The sequence below is a fragment of the Seriola lalandi genome, unplaced genomic scaffold (assembly GCF_002814215.2).
Source record: "Seriola lalandi dorsalis isolate HSWRI2012SDOR001 ecotype SW California unplaced genomic scaffold, Sedor1 jcf7180002052042, whole genome shotgun sequence".
Lineage (NCBI taxonomy): Eukaryota > Metazoa > Chordata > Actinopteri > Carangiformes > Carangidae > Seriola > Seriola lalandi.
Window position 1 is genome coordinate 260421 of NW_019522595.1, and position 20458 is coordinate 280878.

The 20458-nt window shown below is 40.2% G+C and overlaps 2 protein-coding genes across 4 annotated transcripts in view; one reads left to right on the forward strand and one right to left on the reverse strand.

The window, feature by feature from the left end:
- The window catches only part of wdr25 (WD repeat domain 25), a 17286-nt gene extending 3288 nt beyond the window's left edge, over positions 1-13998 (forward strand). For all 3 annotated transcript variants that reach the window (XM_087172103.1, XM_023399544.2, XM_023399545.2), the window contains 5 exons: positions 2858-3005; positions 9684-9814; positions 11199-11369; positions 12054-12194; positions 13473-13998. In XM_087172103.1, coding sequence (XP_087028229.1) covers positions 2858-3005; positions 9684-9814; positions 11199-11369; positions 12054-12194; positions 13473-13694 — 813 coding nt within the window. In that variant the 3' untranslated portion in view covers positions 13695-13998. The remainder of the gene's footprint in view (positions 1-2857; positions 3006-9683; positions 9815-11198; positions 11370-12053; positions 12195-13472) is intronic.
- Positions 13999-15222: 1224 nt separating this feature from the next.
- Positions 15223-20458, reverse strand: part of begain (brain-enriched guanylate kinase-associated) — a 48946-nt gene continuing 43710 nt past the window's right edge. Inside the window, exon 7 of the mRNA XM_023399518.2 lies at positions 15223-19212. Within this exon, the coding sequence (XP_023255286.2) occupies positions 17671-19212 (1542 nt within the window). The 3' untranslated portion in view covers positions 15223-17670. The remainder of the gene's footprint in view (positions 19213-20458) is intronic.

Sequence of the window (20458 nt, forward strand, 5' to 3'; positions counted from 1 at the left end):
GGCCCTTCGGGTAGATGGCATCCGTGTTCAGGGACCAGTCCTGTTTTCTGTCCAGGTGCAAACCTAAGTATTTATAAGTGTGCACCACCTCAATGTCCTTCCCTTGAATGTTGACTGGCTGAAGGGTTGACCTAAACTCAAAGATATTCAGTGCAGAGTAGACAAAGAAAAGAAGGAAATCCTCACAATGAAAAGCAAGAAATAGGGGAAAATGTTTTGTGTTTCATTTTACCCAAAAACAATGGACAGTCAATAAATGATTGAAAATGTGACAAAAAATGGTGAAAAAAATTTGTATATGCATTTAAATGTAATGTAAAGACAGTCTAACACTTTAGTTTGGCAAGCAGCCATGGTATGAGTACAGTAATACACACTGGTGTCCTGGTATAGAAAAATCCTAGTCATTTGTGAAAATGTGGCATTATTTATTTTCTTGTATCATAATAGCATGCCATACATTATTGTATATTTATTGACATACTGTCCAGAGATATTGATTATGTCTTTCAGCACTTTGACAACAGCTTCCCTGTTCTGTTTGGAGTCTGAAGACAGAGAGGGAGCATACTCTATGAAGTCTTGACACTTTCCTCTTTGTGGTTGTATTTCTTCACCGACACCCTTCAGGCCTCCTGTCTGACTATTATTATTCTAGCCTGTTTGCAGCTGTTGTCACCATGGCTACAGCAGGTGTAAGGCAGCAGTTTTAAGTTGATAACACGAATACCAATTTAGTTTTAATTACCGAGAGTCATTTAGGAAGCAGATTACCCCAATGAGTCATCCGCGAGGATCCGCTCAGCGTGTCTGTTAAGTGGCCGGTGAAATTAAGGGGGATGCAAATAAACAAGCGCTCAATTTCAACCATGCATAGGTCTCATATTGTGCAGGATTATTGCAATTGTGTGTGGATTGAATGGTGGTGTTATGGTGCATAATCATTAACGCTGTCATTCATATGGAGCAGGTTGGAGACAGAGCTTAAGCAACATGCCACTTTGTTAGACTTGTTATGTAAAAGTCTGTGTTTAGTTGAGAGCTTTTGTGACTATAGATGCTGTCATCAGTTGCTGTATAACAGATTTCCATGTTACCTTGAGATGGCAGTGTTTCCCTAAGCCTAAAATCTTACAGAGAATTTATATAGCCTGTTGCACAGTGAATGGAAATATTCTTAATAGATGTTTCGCTCCAATACTTAGCTTTTTAGCAATCAAAAGTGTGAGTCTCGGGCTCTGTTTCTCTCTTTGTTACTTGTTTTTCACCCTGAAGGCATCTCTGCCATTCTATTTGTTAAACTACTGCCTGCTGGATTGATATGTCTCTCTCCCCCGTCCATCTTTCTTTCCTGTCTGGCTCCTGTGGGAGCTGTGGCACAGTACTTCTCAGTGTGTTTCATATGCTGTATGAAGGAGTCATCTTTAATAATGAAACACAGAAAGAGGCATAGAGGGATCTGCAGCGCAGATCTTCAAAGTTCCTCTGTGGCCCTGGCAATCCTGGGGAAATAAAAAATACTTTATCATTAGTGTAATACCTCACCTCAATGGGCACCAGACCACCCACTGGTTTTCAGGCTGGGCTTCAGGGAGAATCTTTTGTCTTTTGACATGCCTGACAGAATATCATTTATCTTCATCAGCACAGAATCTGATGAAAAACATGTCACAGTATTGACCAGCCAGTTTGCCAAGTGATCTTTTTTGAAACACAAAAAACGCCACACCAAGACAAAGCCAAAATCAACAACAGAACAATCTGGCAGATTAACACCTCATGTATGAATCAGTCTGCTTTTTTCGGCCCCGTTTTGTACTTTATTAGCACCATGATATCACATTTCAAACTGGCAAAGTGTTAGATAGCATAGTTATGGCGGGCACAGCAAACAGAAGGCAGTTGGTGCTTTTCTCCTCTGCTCTGTCTCTAATCAGAGACATCTCTAATAGTACAAAACCATTAAAGCCGTTCCACCCCACGGGGAACTGATTTATAGACATGCTCAAAGGTAATTAGTTTAAAAAATTAATCACAAAGGTTGTTTTTGCTTTTAAATCCTGCAAATAAGCCTGATTTGTATATGTATTATGCCAATTTATCCAGTGGCACTTTGCAGAGTAATCTCATTTTGTTTCATTACAATAGAAGTTATGTGAGGAAGGCTTGGATTACATCTGTCTCAGCTTTGACAAAGAGAGAGACTGCATTCACCAATTCTCATTCGCACAGGAAAGATTTTCATTTCTGGAGGACACCTTACATGAATCATTTGTGAAGTGATAACAAAAAAAAAAACATTTTTCTTTTTGGTGGGGAGAGCAGTGACCGCCAAGTCTGACCTACAGTATTTGATTCCCAGTAAACTGCCTTGAAACCTCATCCAAAGCATGCAGCCCTTTCTTCTTGTTTGTGTGAAGGAAGCACAGTGTGTCAGTGCTGTCTGATGTCTCTTCTTTTTTACTGCTTCGTTCTGTCGTACTGCATGTTTTTACATGAGGAGTTTGTTTTGCTGTATAAAGGATTCAGGGGTCAGTGTTACCTTTTAGGCTTTCAGCACACTTGTAGCACTTTTCATCACATAACTTGTTCTTAAACTTAAATTAAAAGCATCCTACAAAGATTAAGGACATATTAATGATAAAATCTTCTATTGCTTATTAAGTGACACCAGTTCTTTTCAATAGAAGTTGTTCTATAGTACACACCGTGTCATTCATGGAGTGGAGGCAGAACAGTAAAAGCTTTCTTCCAGAACTATTTGAGCTTGTGTTCAGTCAGTGAAAAAATGACTTTGTTGCTGCAGTCGAGGTTTATTTGTGACTTTGTCTTGATGCAATGTGACCATGTCTGGCAGGTGTGGGATGGAGCAGAGAGCAGGCGATGCCTCAGGGTTTACACCTGCCATTCAGGAGCTGTGCGTGATGCCTGTTGGACCCCCTGCGGGCGACACCTTCTCACTGGCTCATTTGACAACAAGGCTGTGATCACAGACGTGGAAACAGGTGAATAGCAACACTTCTCTCTGTTGCTCTGAAGAACACAATGTCACATAACAAAACACTAGATTTACTAAGTATGTCACTGTGAATTTGCCCTCAACTGAACTCAGCATTATATACAATTTTGCACGTGTCTACAGCCCAGTGCTTCTCACCTCTGGCTAGGTACACTAAACCAGGACAGCTGTTGTGTGCCTTTATATTTTCCTCAAATATTGAATTGAAACCCAATTTGAGCTGCTTTTCATCAAACATTTTCTCCAAGCATATTGCTGGTGTTGTGGGAAAACAAAACTTCTTGGCAGCTTAACTTCCTGCAAATTTAAAGTTGGTGTAGTAATTTATGTGTGGACTGACTTTAAATTGCCTTGGGCCCCAAAATCTGTTATAAGCCCATTGTACAAATTTCAAAGCTTTCTCTCTCTCTCTCCCTGTTGTCGTGACCCATTTCAGGGTCCGCCACCTTCGAAATCTGCATTTCTAGAGTGAATACTTCATAACTGGTCAACTAACCCATTCGAAAGACTCCTCCAAGTGCAGCCAAGAAACGCTGGCTTATTTTCTTAAAATTTAAATGAAACAACTGGTATTCCCTTTAAGCCTTTGGTATCCCATAATCCACTGGGGTCCAGTCACTTTTTAAATTGTGCATTTGATTCATGTCAACTCATGAAGTTGAACATTTCTGAGTTTACCACAGAGTTTGTACAATAGTAATATGCTTTCCATTCCTTTTTTCTTTTATTACTTTATCATAATGTATGTACATTATTTTAAGGGTATACATGAACTGAATAACATTATTTCATTTTTTTGCTGTAAAGACCTGAAATCCAACAGTGACTCTATAGTGAAGTGTTTCATTTAGGGAGGAGGTTGATACGGTTGTCTGCCTCAGTGCAGATGGCCCCTAAAATGGGACACATCACTCCCTTTATTTCTCTCTCTCTCTCTGTATCTCACATTGACAAACACACACATACACAGGGTATACTTAAAAAGAAGCGTTATTACTTTCTGAAAACCTTTTAGGGTGTAGACATTTTTGTCTACCAACAGTAACAGTAACAGTTTGAGCCAAATCCACAGGCTCACTGTTTGCCAGCCCCTTTGTGTGATTTGTGAGCATTTTCAAAGTGACATGTAGAAGAGATCAATAATCTGATTTGCTTTGGAAATGCTTTGTTTTGTGGTAAAGTGTACATTTAACAGGCATGGCAGAAATGATGGGAACAACTCATACAGACAATTAACAACAGGCTCCACTACTGCGTTCAGGAAGTAGAATGACTCCCGACACCTGAAATTCAAAATTTTAGTAAGAATTCATAGAAAGACTCAATATTTTATTGAATATTTATTGAAAAGATTGAAGAGTCACCAAGAAGGATTTCTAAATCCTTGTGTTTGTCCCTTCTGTCCATTCACTAACATGTAATAGTGAAAAAGGCCAGAGAGGCTCAACAGAATGAGCAAACGTACAATAGACATTGTTTCAAAGCCCTGTGGCATCTACATCTCCAGGGTCAACACATTGCTGTGATGACTTGCTGCCGTTTGCACTTCCCCTCTCAGCATGTCTGTCAATACTGCCAATAAAGCCTACCGGATAATAGCTTGGCCAGCCCATTAAACACACAGGCAGCTCCAGGAAGGAGATCAATAATAGATACATCACCACAGGAGCAGCCACCATGACCTTATACTGGAACGTCACCTACCACAACCATAAACAAACAAATGTTTATTTTGGTCTTATACTTTGCTACCTGCAAGTGCCTTGCTCAGCACTGCCGGAGGTCCTAGTAGGTTCAAACTAACAGCTTTGAAGTAATGTCAGATATCCAGAAAGCCCTCACGCATCAATCCTGCAACAGTCTTTCTATTTTTTAGTGATATTTTATTATTCTTATTCATATTCTACAACTGTTATTACTTATTTGTGTTGAAATTGAATAAACCATATTATTTCTGAGGATGACGATCTGCAGATGTGTGCTGGCATGACAGAGCAATAAGCATGCATTCCTTTAGTAGCGTGAGATGAAGAAAATTCAATTTAGGTGCATATTAATATGGGAGTAAAGAATTCCAGCCCAGTTTCTGCTCAACTGTGGAGCAATTTAATGCGCTATAGCTAAGACTAAGACACCGGCACTTTAAAACCAATCATACTCGATCAGTGAACAGAACATAGAGCTCAGGCTGCATGCATAATTTGCCTCGTAATAATTTAAGTACAGACCGACATAATTGTGGTTCTCATCACAACATGGTAAGCTATGACTCCCCTCTTTCCAGAGGATTTATATTTCTGACACACATGACAAGGCTACAACAAGGTGTTGGTATAATTATGACAGGGATATTTGGAAAGTTAATGAAGCTCCCAACCCTCATGCAGCATATGTGTTAACATTATCTCGACCAAGAGTGATGGGATACCAAGGGATCTGAGTGTTTGCCAGCTCATTGTCAGACAGTAATCAGGATTAATTTGATCTTTACACACTTCACAGTAATGCTGTGGCTCTTGACTCTAACAAGGAAGGCAGCTGGCCCTATTCTGCTCAATTGAGCTCTCTTTGGAGAGCGAGAGTCCTGTAAGACACCTGACCCCTTATTTCACCTCAGTATACCTCACCAAGTGTTGCACCAATCGGTTTGTTTACAGAGAAATGGAATTATAGGAGAGTCTATGCATTAAGAATAGTGTGTGGGCCCATTTTTCTTGGCCATCTTTGCAGTTGTTCCTGTGTCCAATTTAATTTGTAGAATCTTACATCCACTCCCAGTGGGCCACGGGCAGGCTTTCACAGCTGAATAGCAATAGTACGGGGAGAGGAGGATATAGGGAGGGAGAGCAGGTTAAGAGGCATAATGCAGAGAGAGAAAGGTAGGGGAGAGCAAGAATGCAAGAGAAAGAAATCAGAAGAGGCAGAATAAATTCAGAGAAAGAAAAACAGAGAGAGTAGGAGTTGGGGAGTGGAATAAATGAATTTCATCTGGAGGGCATTAGTGTGAAGTGGCAGCTGTTGTCCAATGCTTTCATGGCTGTCCTTGGAAAAGCTGATTGGTGGAGGTTGGCGTAGGAAAAATATTCCCATATGCCCACAGGCTGCCACAGGTTGATGTGTCAGATCATGCATGTGTATGCAAGACTTGAGTCTTCTGTCCAGATCCCTTCAGGCGCTGGCAGAAAGGAGGTCGTCCTTGCTTTCCAAAAACCAATAATACACAAAGATAGTGCCAGTACTGGAGTGGGCTTGTGTATTGTCCTTCCACCTCTCATTGCCTTTGCAGAATCACATTTGATGAATGTAGCTACAACAATAGTTTGGTTGTAAGATGGAGTTTCACTTTATTGCAAAGCATTACTTTAAAAGAGCAGCTACAAGCTACAAATGCCAGTAGTGCAAGGACAAAAGTAATGAGTCACACTGTGATGTCAAGTCTGGGGTCAACTCACAGAAAATTGTTTATTTAAAACATATCAGTATGTATCTGAGCCAACTGGCAATCCAATGCAAGAGAAGTGCTTTTATTATGTGTACCAGAGGCTTTTAGCTCAATATTGTGAACTAGGACGGGGGTTTGTTTTACACATGATTGTCGTCACATATTTAACAGTAATATATATAATATATATCTCCAATATATATAGTCATTTTAACTTGAATGCATTTTCTTTGATATCTTTCATTTTACTTTAACACCTCATTCACACATTTAGGAAGTAACCAGTACAATACGGCTGTATTAACACTGAAGACACACACACACACACACACACACACACACACACACACACACACACACACACACACACACACACACAGAAGCGTTTACTCCAAATGCCACCGGCAAGCTTATTTACATTTTGACCTAGTTTTAAAGCTTTATTTTTACAGTGGTTACCTGCTTGGTCGCCACACGTTTCACCCCGTCATGTGACAGAAAAAGGAAACAGACCCATGTTTGAAAATGACTAAAACCTGTTCTTTGGTGATACGTACATTTATAACATACATTACCGGAAATTAGTTTCAACAGTGAAAACAATTGTAGGTTTGTAACATAACTGTTAGTGCTTCTATGTGGTATAATTTAAAAGCTGCCAACATGAAGTAGGATCTTTCCTGTGAAGCTTTTTTGGTTTATGAAACTTGTTGTACATCGTTGAGGGAAGCACATGAAAAAAAATATTTCTCACTTTCTCATATACCAGGATTTAGCACATAGTTAATGTGAAATATTAATTAATTAATAATTAAGACTTTCCAAAAATATTTTTTGGATATGTCTTGTCAAAACCAAGTAATATCCTCCTAACCTTTCCTGATGTGCAGTGACAGCACTCTGCTTTGGTGGATCTGGTAATGAGGCAGAATATCCACTACATCCTGTTTCCCTCTGCTCTAAGGGGCTCATCCCTGCCGTCCCAATCACCCCTAATGTCCTCCTCTCTGTAGTGCGCCACTGTGTGTCAGCTCTACAGCATGATCACAGTTCTTTCAGGACTACAAAGTAAACCATAGCAAGGGAGGGACAGATCATTGCAGTCTTCCCTTATCTCCCCTCTCAAGCAAGCTAATTAATCTTGCTTAATTAAAACATGACAAGGCCCTATTTATTATGAGGAGAATGTTGATTTCTCATCGTCTTGCCAAACATGAGTTTCAAATCTCGATGACAGATCTTTTCCATATCGCTACGGGTAAGCCAATTAAGCAGGAAGTGTGAGCCTGACGAAATTGCCTGTTAAAACTTTGGATCAATGCAATCGAATCTGGGTGCGCGCTAGTCCACCATTAAGTGAAAGAAGGTTCATTTTTGATGTACTTTATTAGCTGTGGCTCATTCTTCCCTTCTAAAAAGACTTGGTAGGAAAATCCTAGAACAAGTGTGTAATGAAGTGCGTGTTGTGGGCTAACTGCCTAAGACTGTTTTGGATGTGGTCTTTGTTGTTTGTTCGATGAATTAATGAGGAGCTGTTGAACCCTGAGGTGTACTGCTTTGCATAGCCTTTGACGGAGCTGCTGGCTCATAGTCTGGCCCTGGTTCCTCGTGCAGCCTTCTTCGTGGCTTTCCCTGGAAACTAATTTTTGGTCGCACCCTGTCAGGCTTAATTATATTTAAGTCCCTCAGTGTTTTTGTTTTGTTTTTAAGTGTGACATTTTTTAATTGATTTAGATAAAGCCGCCTCTAGCCAAAACAGTAGTTCCTCTTTTCTATATCACTACGTCTTTGTCAGTTTAGATTATCTTTTTGTCTTGAGTGATGTTTAAATCAAGTAGCTTCTCCGAGACTATGATGTGCTGATGTCTGGAAAAGGCAGGCCGCACACTAGCAACAAAATCCGTGCAGTCTTTTCGGTAAATCCTGTCACCCACCATCATTACAGTGAGTTACACACTTACAGTTCAGCTGTTGAACTGACCTGGGGCATCTAATGATGAAAATAAAAGCTTTGTTTTATCACAAGGAACTCTCCGTGCTCTCTTGTGAGATTATGTGAAGCTTTTTTTAGTGACAGAGACATGTGATCAAAACCTGAAACCTTTAAACAGGCGTCGCTCCTGCCTCTGACCTGAAATGATCACAGAAAGCTTCTCCTCTCTTTAAGATCAACGTCAGTCCCTCATGAATTTCAGAAGGTGCTCTGAGTTGAACACTATCTTTGGCGGCAGCGTATAGCAAGATTTACTGTATCTTTTATTAGTGAGCTTGTTCTTGAATCACTCAGTTTATCAGCTAAGGCGACGGCACAATTTAATTAATTACACACAATGTTTACTGCACAGGAATCTAATGGGCTTCACAAGGAGGCCTGGGTCTTCACAGTGAGCTCAATTAATAAACCCAAGAGAAGTTTGAGCAGAATTTGCAAATGCAATTGAAATTTATGTTGTTTAGTTTAGTCTTGACAACTGAGAGAGACGGTGTTTAATCAAGCTTTTCATGCAGCACAAACAGCGACAGTTTGTCTTAATTTATTAATTTAATAGACTTTTCATTATTTTTGAATTTATAGACTAGATATCGATAGATTATCAAAGACCAACACTTGTGCGTAGAGTCTATTGGTCTGTTCAGACAGATTCTCTGGGCAGAGATTTAAAAGCAGTAAGGTGATTGCTTGGCCAGCCTTGGCGCCTCAGGAAAATGTCGGGGGCTGCTGAGGACAGAAACCAGCCAGGGGTCAGAGTTGACTCAGATATTAGTCCCTTACAGCTGACTAGGCAACACTCAGGTACAAACACTGCGCAGACATGAATACACACAAGATGTCGAACCTAGAAGCATCAATGTTTCTTCACTAGGCGCATCACAAACAAGAGCCATCCTTTTATATAACTCATGGCTGGTTAGACCAACACTCAAGTCCATAATGGTTAAAATGTCTGCCAACATAAAGTTAATAAGCACACAGTTGAGACAGTGTTGTTTCATGAATCCAGTAGATTGTGAAAGAAATTTTATTGTCCACAACTCTACGTCTGGAAAAGATTACCTACACTATCAAATGTAAACAGTCACACTTTTAAAACAGTCAGGCTCCTTTTATTTTATACAGTATATGAAGAGCTGTACTTTACATTAGAAGATGCAAAGATTTACTGATTCAAAGAAGCACTGATCTTGTTCTTCTCTCTCTCTCTTATTTCTTCATGTCTGCAGGGGAGCAGATAGTGAAATTGGACAACCAGTTCAAGGTGATGTCTGTGGCCCTGCATCCGAACAACCCAGATGTATTCCTGTGTGGAGGTTATAGTTCAGTGGTCAAGGCCTGGGACTCTCGCAGCAGCAAGGTCAAACTTATTAACCTCCTTACAGTTTATCATTTTTATTGACTCTGCTTCGTGGACTGTTGTTTGACCTTTATAAATCTAAGCCATGTAGGCTTTGAACACATGCCCCTCATTCACATCTCCCTCCTACACACTCAGATTTACACACCAGTACAAACAAGCTAGTCTACATTTGGCCCTGCACAATGACCTGTGCTATATTTCACTAAAAGGATAATACTGCCGCTTACGCATATGAGTAGCACTGCAGGTTTTCTCGCTAATTATTCAAAGCAAATTTTAATTTCATTTGGGACTCATAAATTGTTCCCATGAACCTGCAACCTAATATTGCTATTAAGCTTAATGGGCTGTTTTATATGATAATCCTATTCACTTCCTCAGAATCTGAATGCTCACACGTAATTTCTCCCCTCGGCAAACTGCATCGTTTCCTGGCAGGGTTGTAGACTTAATACAGCAGGGATTGCTTCTGCTAGTAGGTGTCAATGTGAATAGCAGAGTGAGCACAGACCTGTCCTCAACAAATAGGTTGTTAATGCTGTAGCGTCCTGGCTGCCTGTCAGTCTTAGCCCTAGGCTGTGTGTTTCTTGCGCTGGGGCGAAATTACCCCACTAGATAAAAAAGGGCTGAGAGACCAGCACACCCACCCACAGGCATAAACATTAAAGCTCTCTGAGGTCTGAAGTCTCGCCAGAAAGACTTGAGGTTGAACTGGATGAATGGGATTGCTCTTCCGTGTTATGTTACAACTCCTTGTAAAGAGCAAACGTTAAAAGTTTGGTTAAAGTTACAAAGCAGAAGAACAGCAGTTTAAGTTGTAGTTAGGGGTCAAAAGTTAAATTGTCTGATGTTGAGCGTAGCTGCTTGCCGCTCGCTCAATGGCTCTGAAATGAAACCAAATCTGATCAAACACAGTGTGAAAATCTGATCTGGTAAGACTGGTCTAACAAAGAAAGGAGTAAATAAACTGTTCTCTTCAGTCTAGATCATGAATGACTGAATCTCACCGTTGTCTCATCTCTTCCCTTAACCTAAACACGTTGTAAGATATCCATGTAAGTCTTAATAAACTTTTGTCATTAATTTAAACCTCTCTTCTTACGATCCTTGTCATGATATATTTTTGATCCACTCTGCTCAGTTTCAAACAAAAAAAGTACTGTGCTGTAAAAGCATCATGGATGGCTTCAACACTAATTCTGTAATGTACTGAATATGGTATATATAGTATAACTACTTGACCTTCTTCACACAGTAACACTACCCGCTACATTGTAGATTGAACTGCTTTTCTCCATTTTTTTTTCTTTTTTTTTTTTTTACACTGAATTTTAAAGCAGGATGCTAATTTCTTTGTGTGTGCATGTTTGTGTGTTTCCAGATGGTGAAAGTATACAAAGCAGGGATCCAGCAGACCTTGGACATCCTGTTTCTGAGAGGTGGTATGGACTTTATAACAAGCTCTGACTGTGTGAGCAGAGACTCTGCAGACCGCACCCTCATCGCCTGGGACTACCAGACCACAGCCAAAGTCTCCAATCAGATCTACCATGTAAGGAAATCTGTGTGTGAATAAAAAAAGAAATAGCCCTTGAAAAAACATAGTGCTGATTGGCACAAATTATAAATAAAAGGCTTAAAGGCTGTTTAAATTTTAACAGGCAAATCACACCTCCCATTTAAGGTGAAATCCATGAAAATGTGTGAATCTCCTGATGTGAAACAAGTTGGTAATGAGGCATGTGGAACTGGCATATTGTGACAGTTACATAGTGCCAAGTGTGCGCTCGAGTGAGTGCCACCTATTTTAAAAATGTGTTTCTCATAACCTTTGTGCTTCTTTGTGTTGAATAAATTCTCAGTGAATCAGTGTTTCTGGAGTTGAATGGGAATTTATTGTGTGGTTCAGGAAGTCTCAGGAGACCTGCACATTCTTCACACTATGAATATAAATGAAAGGATGGACAAAAAAACAGGAACTGTTATATATGCTATATAAAACAATCCCTTACTACACAAAGTGTGACCTCACAAATGACCATAGTAAACTGATTGCATTACATTTAAAGTGTTTCTGTGACTTTGTCCACCCACTGCACCTCAGAACATAAGGCTTTTTCAAATTAATAGACTAGTTAACATGCAGCTGACTTCATGGTTAGTAACAGCAAGAAAAGGTCAAATGATGAATTAATTTCCCTTCTGGATTCTTTCCCTCCTCTCATTTGGCCACCAGGAGAGATACACGTGCCCGAGCCTGGCTCTCCACCCGGTGGAGGAGTCCTTTGTCGCCCAGACCAATGGGAACTACATGGCAGTGTTCTCCTCCCAGCAGCCCTATAGAATGAACAAGAGGCGGCGATATGAAGGACACAAGGTCAGTAACAAATGTTGCCTCCGGGGTTGGATGGGGGTTTCAGTGGGCCTGATCAATACAGAAAGTGCAGCAGTCGGATGTACACACGCAAACACACAAACAACTTCAGCACAAAACTAAAGGCAGAATAAATGTATACACACAGATGAAACACTCACCATAACCTACACACCACATGTAGATCTATAGCCTGCAGCATTTCCTCTGTAGTCCCTTCCCCAAACAAACATATTAAGTACAATACAATATTTCCACTGAGGGCAAAAGAGCAGAATATGGCCGTAGGTTATCACTGACAACATGCTGAGCTGTTATTGTGGTGTCTTGATCGTTGATTCAAGAAAAATACAAACATGGACAGGAAATAAATTTGTATCTCACACTCCATGACTTTTTTTTTTTCCATTGTTGTTGACCCTGAGGTACAAAACACAACACTACAAATCAACATTTTTATTTTTCAACTTTTCTTTATTATATACTGCTTTGAAGCAAACATGTCTAACAGTATACATGTGTTTGTAGCCAGTCAGTGTATCACATAACCTTTACAGTGATTATAAACACTTTATTGCATCCTGAAAGCAACTGTCACTCATCGGATCATATGTTTCAAGTCCATTTCACATTATTAGCCTAGCATCATTGATACAAATGGGGTGGACAAAATAACACCTGTCATAATGCAATAATGTTCAACAGCACCACAAAGTACAGCCTTCAAAATGACCGGGAAGTTGAATCGACACCGCTATGAAACAATGTCAGCACAAACTGAACATTATAACCTTCATGAATGTATGATTTGTTGAAGGGCTGTTGCATTACACTGCATTAGTTTTAACTTGGTGTACCTTATAAACTGGCAACTGAATGGATATTGAGATATCATCATATAAAGCCGGGTATATTGACTGAGCACAAGTGCTCTTTTCCAGGAACATCCTGTTCCACACACATTCAGTCCTAGTGTTTGAACAGCACAGTCTTGTTACAACCCACTGAAGACACTCCAGAGGTGATAATAGAGGACAGGCAAGTGCACCTCTTTTACTTCCTCGACAGTTTTATTCTGCTGTTCCAAGGATTAAACTGGCAACCTTGTGATCACATGCACATCGCCACTTTAACATTTCAGCTGCCTTAGTTTGTAATCTACTGGATGACAATACACTTATTATACTGACATTTTATTACTCTGCAAATGTAAAAATGGCTCCTGGTTGAAGGTCATTGCATTGTAACTAATATAATATATTTGATTTTTTTTTTTCCTAGGTGGAGGGATATGCGGTGCAGTGTGAGTTTTCTCTGGATGGATCTATCCTGGCCTCAGGGAGCGCCACAGGCTCCGCTCACTTCTACGACTACCACAACGCTCGGCTGCTGCACACTCTCCAAGCCCACAGCCAGCCCTGTCTCTGTGTGTCTCAGCATCCTGTCCTGCCTGCGACTGTGGCAACCTGCGACTGGGCCGGTGAGATCAAGGTCTGGCACTGAGGACTGTGAATGAACAAGTGAATATGGAGTGATAAAAGTTATAGGATGTAGCAGGTTTGCCAAGAGAAGACTGTATTAAGCAGCAAACTCGTGCACATCCATCTCCGAGACTTTATCCCCCATAATCTGTTGAGATACGATGATGTAAACTTCCATGAAAAAAGATTTTTACACTGTATTTTGTGATGTTTTTGTATTACTTTAAAAACCACCCATATTTTCATACCACTTGATATGAAGTCATAATGGCACAGAACAGTCACTAATGTGTAAATCTTAATATAAACATGTTATTCATATTTGACCCATCTTGTATTGTTTTGAAATCCTGAAATCAGAGAAAGTTCCACTGCGTGAGATCAAAGGAAGTTTCTTTACAGTTCAAAGAGTGAACTATTGTTATGAGTTTCATTTAAAGTGATGGGTGGCGGGGAAGCAGTCTAGCTGCACACACACACACAACCTCAGTGCTTTTATACTCAGTTTTCCACTCCAAATACAGATAGGGAGATCATCATCATTATCATCATCATCATCCTGATTCTTGAAGTTTTCGTTAAAACAAAAAAAAATGTCTTTGGACATTTTCTAATCAGAAGTGTTTTTCATTGAACATTATGCATACACATCACTCTCCTCTATAGCTTTTTATTCTCCTTGGCTCTGATATGACATTTCCTTTCACACTGACAGCTTAGAGCATCACAAAGATAACCAGAGATCTTAAACTTAAGAAAAAAAAAATAGGTCGAAGTCTGTCAAAGCATTGCCAGGTTCTTCCACGATCCTGCCAGTCAACAACAGAGCAGTTCAGTGCAGACAGAAGCGTGTGATCTTTATTCAGTATCTTGTACAACAGTCCTTAAAATACACATTGCTGTTTGGCGGTAAGGAAAATTTTAATGGTTCAATACTTTTTTCCCTTTTTCCAGCCCCTGCGGTTGTTTATACTGTAGTTAATAATAGTTAAATTGACAGCGTAATTGTCTTTAGTGCCACTAAGCAAATTCCACATGGGTAAACACTGCTGCTGTGTTGTAGTAGCTGCTATGTTTTTGTGTTGTTCTAGTTGGCTAGCAAGTAGAAGATCCTTGTTTAACCTTACCATCAGACACAGGAGAGGATGAAACAAGGTCAAATATTATGTAATTTTAAAGTAAGTCAAGTCAAAGTAAGTGAGTCAACTCAACCTAATTCAATTGAGTAAATCTAATTTAATTTAAATTTAATTTGATTTACTCAATTAAATTCAATTACTCAATTAAATTTTATTAAGTGTATTTTCAAAGGATCGAAGAAAGTGTCAGAGAAATAATGATTTTTAAGGTGAAACTGCTTTATTCAGTGTTTTTACCAATTTTAATCATATGGTCCATTTGTTTTGAAGAGGAGAAGACCTCAGTGGATAATTCAGCACCTGATAAAAACCTTCTGAACAAATAACACCGAAGGAACATTTCTAGGATCTTCAAGGTTTAAGGTCCTGGAAATAGGAAAAGTAAAATAATATCCACAGATGTCTGCAATGTATTTCCCAACAGCCATCTTTATTAAATAAATAAACATACAACAAAAATATATAACCATGCATCAGACAAAACATGTTGACATTTAGACAGCTGGCCTGTTGTTCATGGAACAGGGCTGGAGGTAGGACAGGACAGAAATATTTCAGCCTCTTCATCCAGGGTTAAAACATTCAATAAATATAACATCAACTGAAAACTGGATAGAAAATAGTCATAGTGTAATAACAAATGTGTATGCAGTATCTATATCTCTTTATACATCATGTCTACCACAAAAATACCATATACTGTATCCTCTCAATCCCCTTGCCAAAGTGTTTAAATTTAACTTAATTTAAATTTAAAACCTTTTTGACCCTTTTGATACCTATACAGTATACTAAATAAGAATATGATTGGAGACTTTTTGTTGCCTGTGGTGGTGCAGTTTCACCCTCATAAACATGACAAAGTCAAAAAGAAGAGATGCAGTTTTGAAATCTTTATAAACAGCCTTAAGCCAGTTCCCAGATCTGCATGAGAGGTAGAAGCATGGCCTTCTCAACAAAAAAAAAGAAAAAAGAATCAATGCATGACTAGTCAAGGGCAAAGCTGAGTTCCCGTTATTTAGCTTATCCATATCGCCATTCCTCTCAGATCTATAGAGCTACACAGGCAGGAAGAAGTCCTTCAAGATCCATCAAAAGGGTGCACAGAGATTGGAGCATTGTTTTTTGTCCCCATTTATACTAGTAACATTAGCAAGTGGTAGCATGATTGTGGGGCAGCAGGGCAACCTCTCTGGGTCCTCACTTTCTACGTACGTATATATACACGCTTTTTCTAGTTTCACAGTGTTTTCTCTAAATAGCCTAATTGAGCATGCTGGTTTAAAAACAACACACTGACTATACATTTTTATCTTTAATCAGCTTTGTTTTTTACTACCTGTTCAGTTAACTTTCCTATCCTCCTTTTTGTGCACACATTGCAGATCTGCCAGCTTGCCTGGAGAGTTTTCCAATTAATCTCTGCTGAAAACTAGAACAACCAGCACTTTTGTTTTGGTTTGTGTAACTGGTGCCAACAGTGTTGAGGAGTCAGGGTAGAAATTCGACTGCGTGTGCCGGATTTCTAAACAGGGATTAAGCCTCGTCATCTTTAACTAATACAAATTTCAATGGATATCTCCACTGAAAAATATCCACAGTTTAAGAACAGACTTAATCCTCCTCCAAGAAACTGGCCATGTGTGTTTTATCTGACGGGAAGAACATACGCTGTATGTAGTAACAGTATAGTGACAGTAGCAGTAGTGTATATGTACAGTAAAGATACGGCAGATATAGACTATGTACACAGTTGTTAGATGCTGTAAAGGACACAATTCAGTCCACTGAACAGGATTAAGGCAGTTTCACAAGTGTCCTGGTATAACGGTAACTACTGTGCAGTTCAGTCTCAGACTTCATCTCGTTTTGATATAAAAATAATAAAAATTCAAGCAGAGTAAATGCTAAAAATCTTGAAGTTCATCTGAATCCTCACTGTATTACTCTTTAATTCATGTCTATTCATTTCTACTGAATGCTTACATTGTTTTATTTGTACATTTCTGGCAAAATACTGTAATTGTTTTTTAGAGTTATATATATATATATATATATATATTTAGAACTAGTATACGAACAAACAAAATCAGGGGATTTTAACTTTCTGATTAACAAGTGTGATCTAGTATCAGGAATTTTTAATATCGTTTGTGCAGCCAATTTGAAAATATTTATGAAATATGTCGCTTGTAGTAAGTGGTGCTTACAGATAATGTCCCTATGAGAAACAATTTAGCTGGAAATGTGTTTTCCCATCTTATTTATGTGCCTTATACAGCATGCATTTTTTTCTTTAAGAGAAAATAGAGAATGGATAAATCTTTTTAACAGCTTGCAGTTAGCAGGGTCCACTGTACATAATAGTTAGCCTCTCCCAAACATGAGTAATTATTGTCACTCCATTACACAAGCTTTAGCCTATTATCTGTACTGTATATATTAAAGCAGGAATAAATGGTCTTTTGCTGGTTTTACTAACAGTACTCGACACAAAAAAAAAAAAAAAGAAAAAAAGAAAAAGCAAATAGCACAGTATGTTCATGGGTCTGTGCTGAATGTCTTAGGGAATATGGTTTTATCCCAGTGGCTATAATTATCATCATAACTTGAACAAAAACATACTGAATAGCTGGTCTCAGGTAGCTACACTGTATCATGACGCACAATAGAAAAGGTGTTGCAGACTGCATGAAACGTGCCTTGGCTAAGAGATACATAAAACAGCAACATCTTAATATCCCATCACACCATGTATGTTTGCTGCAGGGGGACATACAGTACAGTACAGTAAGTTAGGAATCATCACCATCATCATCATCATCATCATGCATAAAATGAATAGCTCTCTTTCTCTGTTCAGTTTAGCAGGGTACCGTATAGCTGTGCCTTGGTCAAACTGTCCTTCCTCGTCAGTCCCGTGCTGCCAAATTTTTGGTATCTTGGAGAGGTCTTCTTTGGGAGTGCAGGGCCGATGCTGAGAGCCGAGCTGGAGCTCGGACGAGGCCGGACGCTCGGCCGGGGGCTAGGGTAGTGTTGAAGACTTGAGGCCTCAAGGGAGCTTTGATGTAAAGACTCAGCTGAGCTGTCTGCACTCAGATTTACATAGTCTTTCTTGGCACTGCTTGCTGCTGTCGCTCCCCCAGTACTCTCTTTGTCTTTAGAGCTCCCTGAGAGGAAAAGACTGCACTCTGAGTCCTGACTGTCATCCTTGGCTCTATACAGCACAGAAGTTTTCTCCTGCTTACGATGCTCCATAGGTTCGGGGCTGCGGCTGGGTGAAGGGGGACCCACAGCAAAGCACTGGTCCAGCATGCTGCTGTGGAAGACATGATCTCCTTCTTGGAAGCTGCTGTAGAGAGACCCCTTGACCTTACTGGATGGGCCCATGGCAAAGTGGCGCTCAGAGAAACTGTACGGAGACACCCGACCTGTGATGTTACGATAGGAAGACGAGAAGGCGTTGATGTCTTCCACACTAAGCTGTCTCCAACGGCTGTTCAGCTCATCCTCAGACACCTGGACGTCACCTCGGCTGTCCAGAGCTCCGCCTCGAGCCTGGCCCAGTCCAGTTGTGGACCCCATACTGTGAGAAGAGGCCAGGCGAGGGGTGCTGGAGTGGTATGGTTCACTGAAGCATGAAGCTGTCCTCGTGTACGCTGGTGAGGTGCCCTTTTGCGGGCTCCTGGAGGTCACCATGTGCTGGATGCTGTGGGACTTAGGGAAGCTTGGGCTGTCTTTATCATATGAAGACATGCTTTTGCGCTCATATTCCCCACTGCCACCATCTCGCCAGTCCATATAGAGCCCCTGGTGGGAAGAGGATAAGGTGCTACTGGCAGTGCGCCCACACCCAGCACTAACTCCTCCCTTTTCATCTGATGCCAGGCTGAAGCTGGAGTAAGAACTGGAAGCAGGAAGGCTGCCAGTGCCAAACTCGTCATGGTGGTGAAAGGAGGATGGAGGTTCATGGTGGGAGAAACTTCCGGAGTGGTAGGCATCTTCGTCTGGGTTACTGTCTGTGGAGTTCTGGGCGTGGAGCTGAAGCAGTCCAGTGCCGTGAAGGTCGACGCTCTGCCTGCGCTCTGTGTCTTGCCATCGTTCAGGGCAGTAGAGGGCTGTATCGCTGCAGTACAAATCAGATGTCTTATACGAAAAGCGTCGGGTCAAGTGATCAGTGCTCCCTGTTCCTGTAAGAAAGTCTCCATCCTGTGGCTGCGGGCTTGGTGATCGTGTTACAGGGCAACTGCTTCCTGGTTCGGGCTTCTCCAGTACCTTGGCAATTATGGACGTGGGCACAGCGTCAGAGTAATTGGAGTGACACATTGCCATGGTGGCTCCACTACCCCGGTTATGTTTCTCCATGTGGGAACTGATGCGTTCCTGGAAATCCAACGGCAGCTGGAAGACAGATATGCAAAAAGACAAAAGAATGATGAAGATAAGAAATTAAAGCAAAGACTTACACAGATTTGTTTTGTAGAAATTGTAACTGCTGAGTGAGCCAGTCTTCAGATTTCGTCAATGAACCTCTAAAATGTAAAATTCCTCTACATCTTTTTCTTAATTATTTATACAATCAACATGAATCTCTTCCTCAAACATATTCTATGCTTTCTGTGTCAGTACTGAAGGTAATTTTAGAACTGCTCCTCAAGGATTTCAGTCTATGGTTCTCGTTTAGAAAGTAATTCATTCTCACAAAGCCCAAACAGTCCAGACAAGTTCATGCATCTCAGAGGAGTTGCACAACTCGGCCCCTCTAATGAACTTTAAAATTGCCAGTTCATTTATTTGTTTGCTTTGTCCCGAACACTATAGTGTTTTCCTTTTTCAACAGTTTTTTCTGTTGTTTACTTATCTCTCATTTGTCATTCCATAAAAAAATATGGATTTTAATAGTATAAGTTGTTCACATCTCAAGTATTTATACAAATATTTCTCAGATATTTATATATATATAGATTTACTGTATATATATAAATATTTCCTTTTTCCAAATGTTCTCTGTTCTGCTCTCCCCCATCTTTTCTCAGTCTTTCTTTCTCAATCTTTTTTTCCTTCTCTTGCTGTCTCTCTCACACAGTCAGACACATAATCTGTTTGATTGACTCATGTTTGAGAAAACAGTTCCTGTCAATTACAGATTGGTTCTTTGTGCCTATTAAAGCTGGTCAGGGTCAGCAGGAGCTGTTCCTGCCACACTGAGTTCTCTCTTCTCTCCTCCCTTTCTTTATCCTTTCATCTTTCTCTTCTTGCTCCACTGCCTTCTCAACCAAAAAGCCCTCATTCCCTTTCTCTCTCTCTTTTTCTCAGTGTCTCTCTCTTCTGTCTACCATCAAACACATATCAGTTCCACAGGGAACAGCTTAGATTCAAATTAAACCAGTGCTCTGGGTCTCCAGCTGGGAATAGAAAAAAAAGATAAAATACTGACTTGGCTTTGTTAAGAAATAGAAGCTCGCCTCGGCATAAAATAACCTGCATCTTTTAAGTCGATGCTATTTTTAGCAGCCACTGCCTCCCCAGAGGGACTAGAGATGGAAAGTAGGTGAGGCTGAATGGGGGGCACAAGATAATATACAGTGTGTGCTCCAAGTAAGCTAGCTCAGCATTAGCTGCTATATGAGGCAAATTTTAATTAACA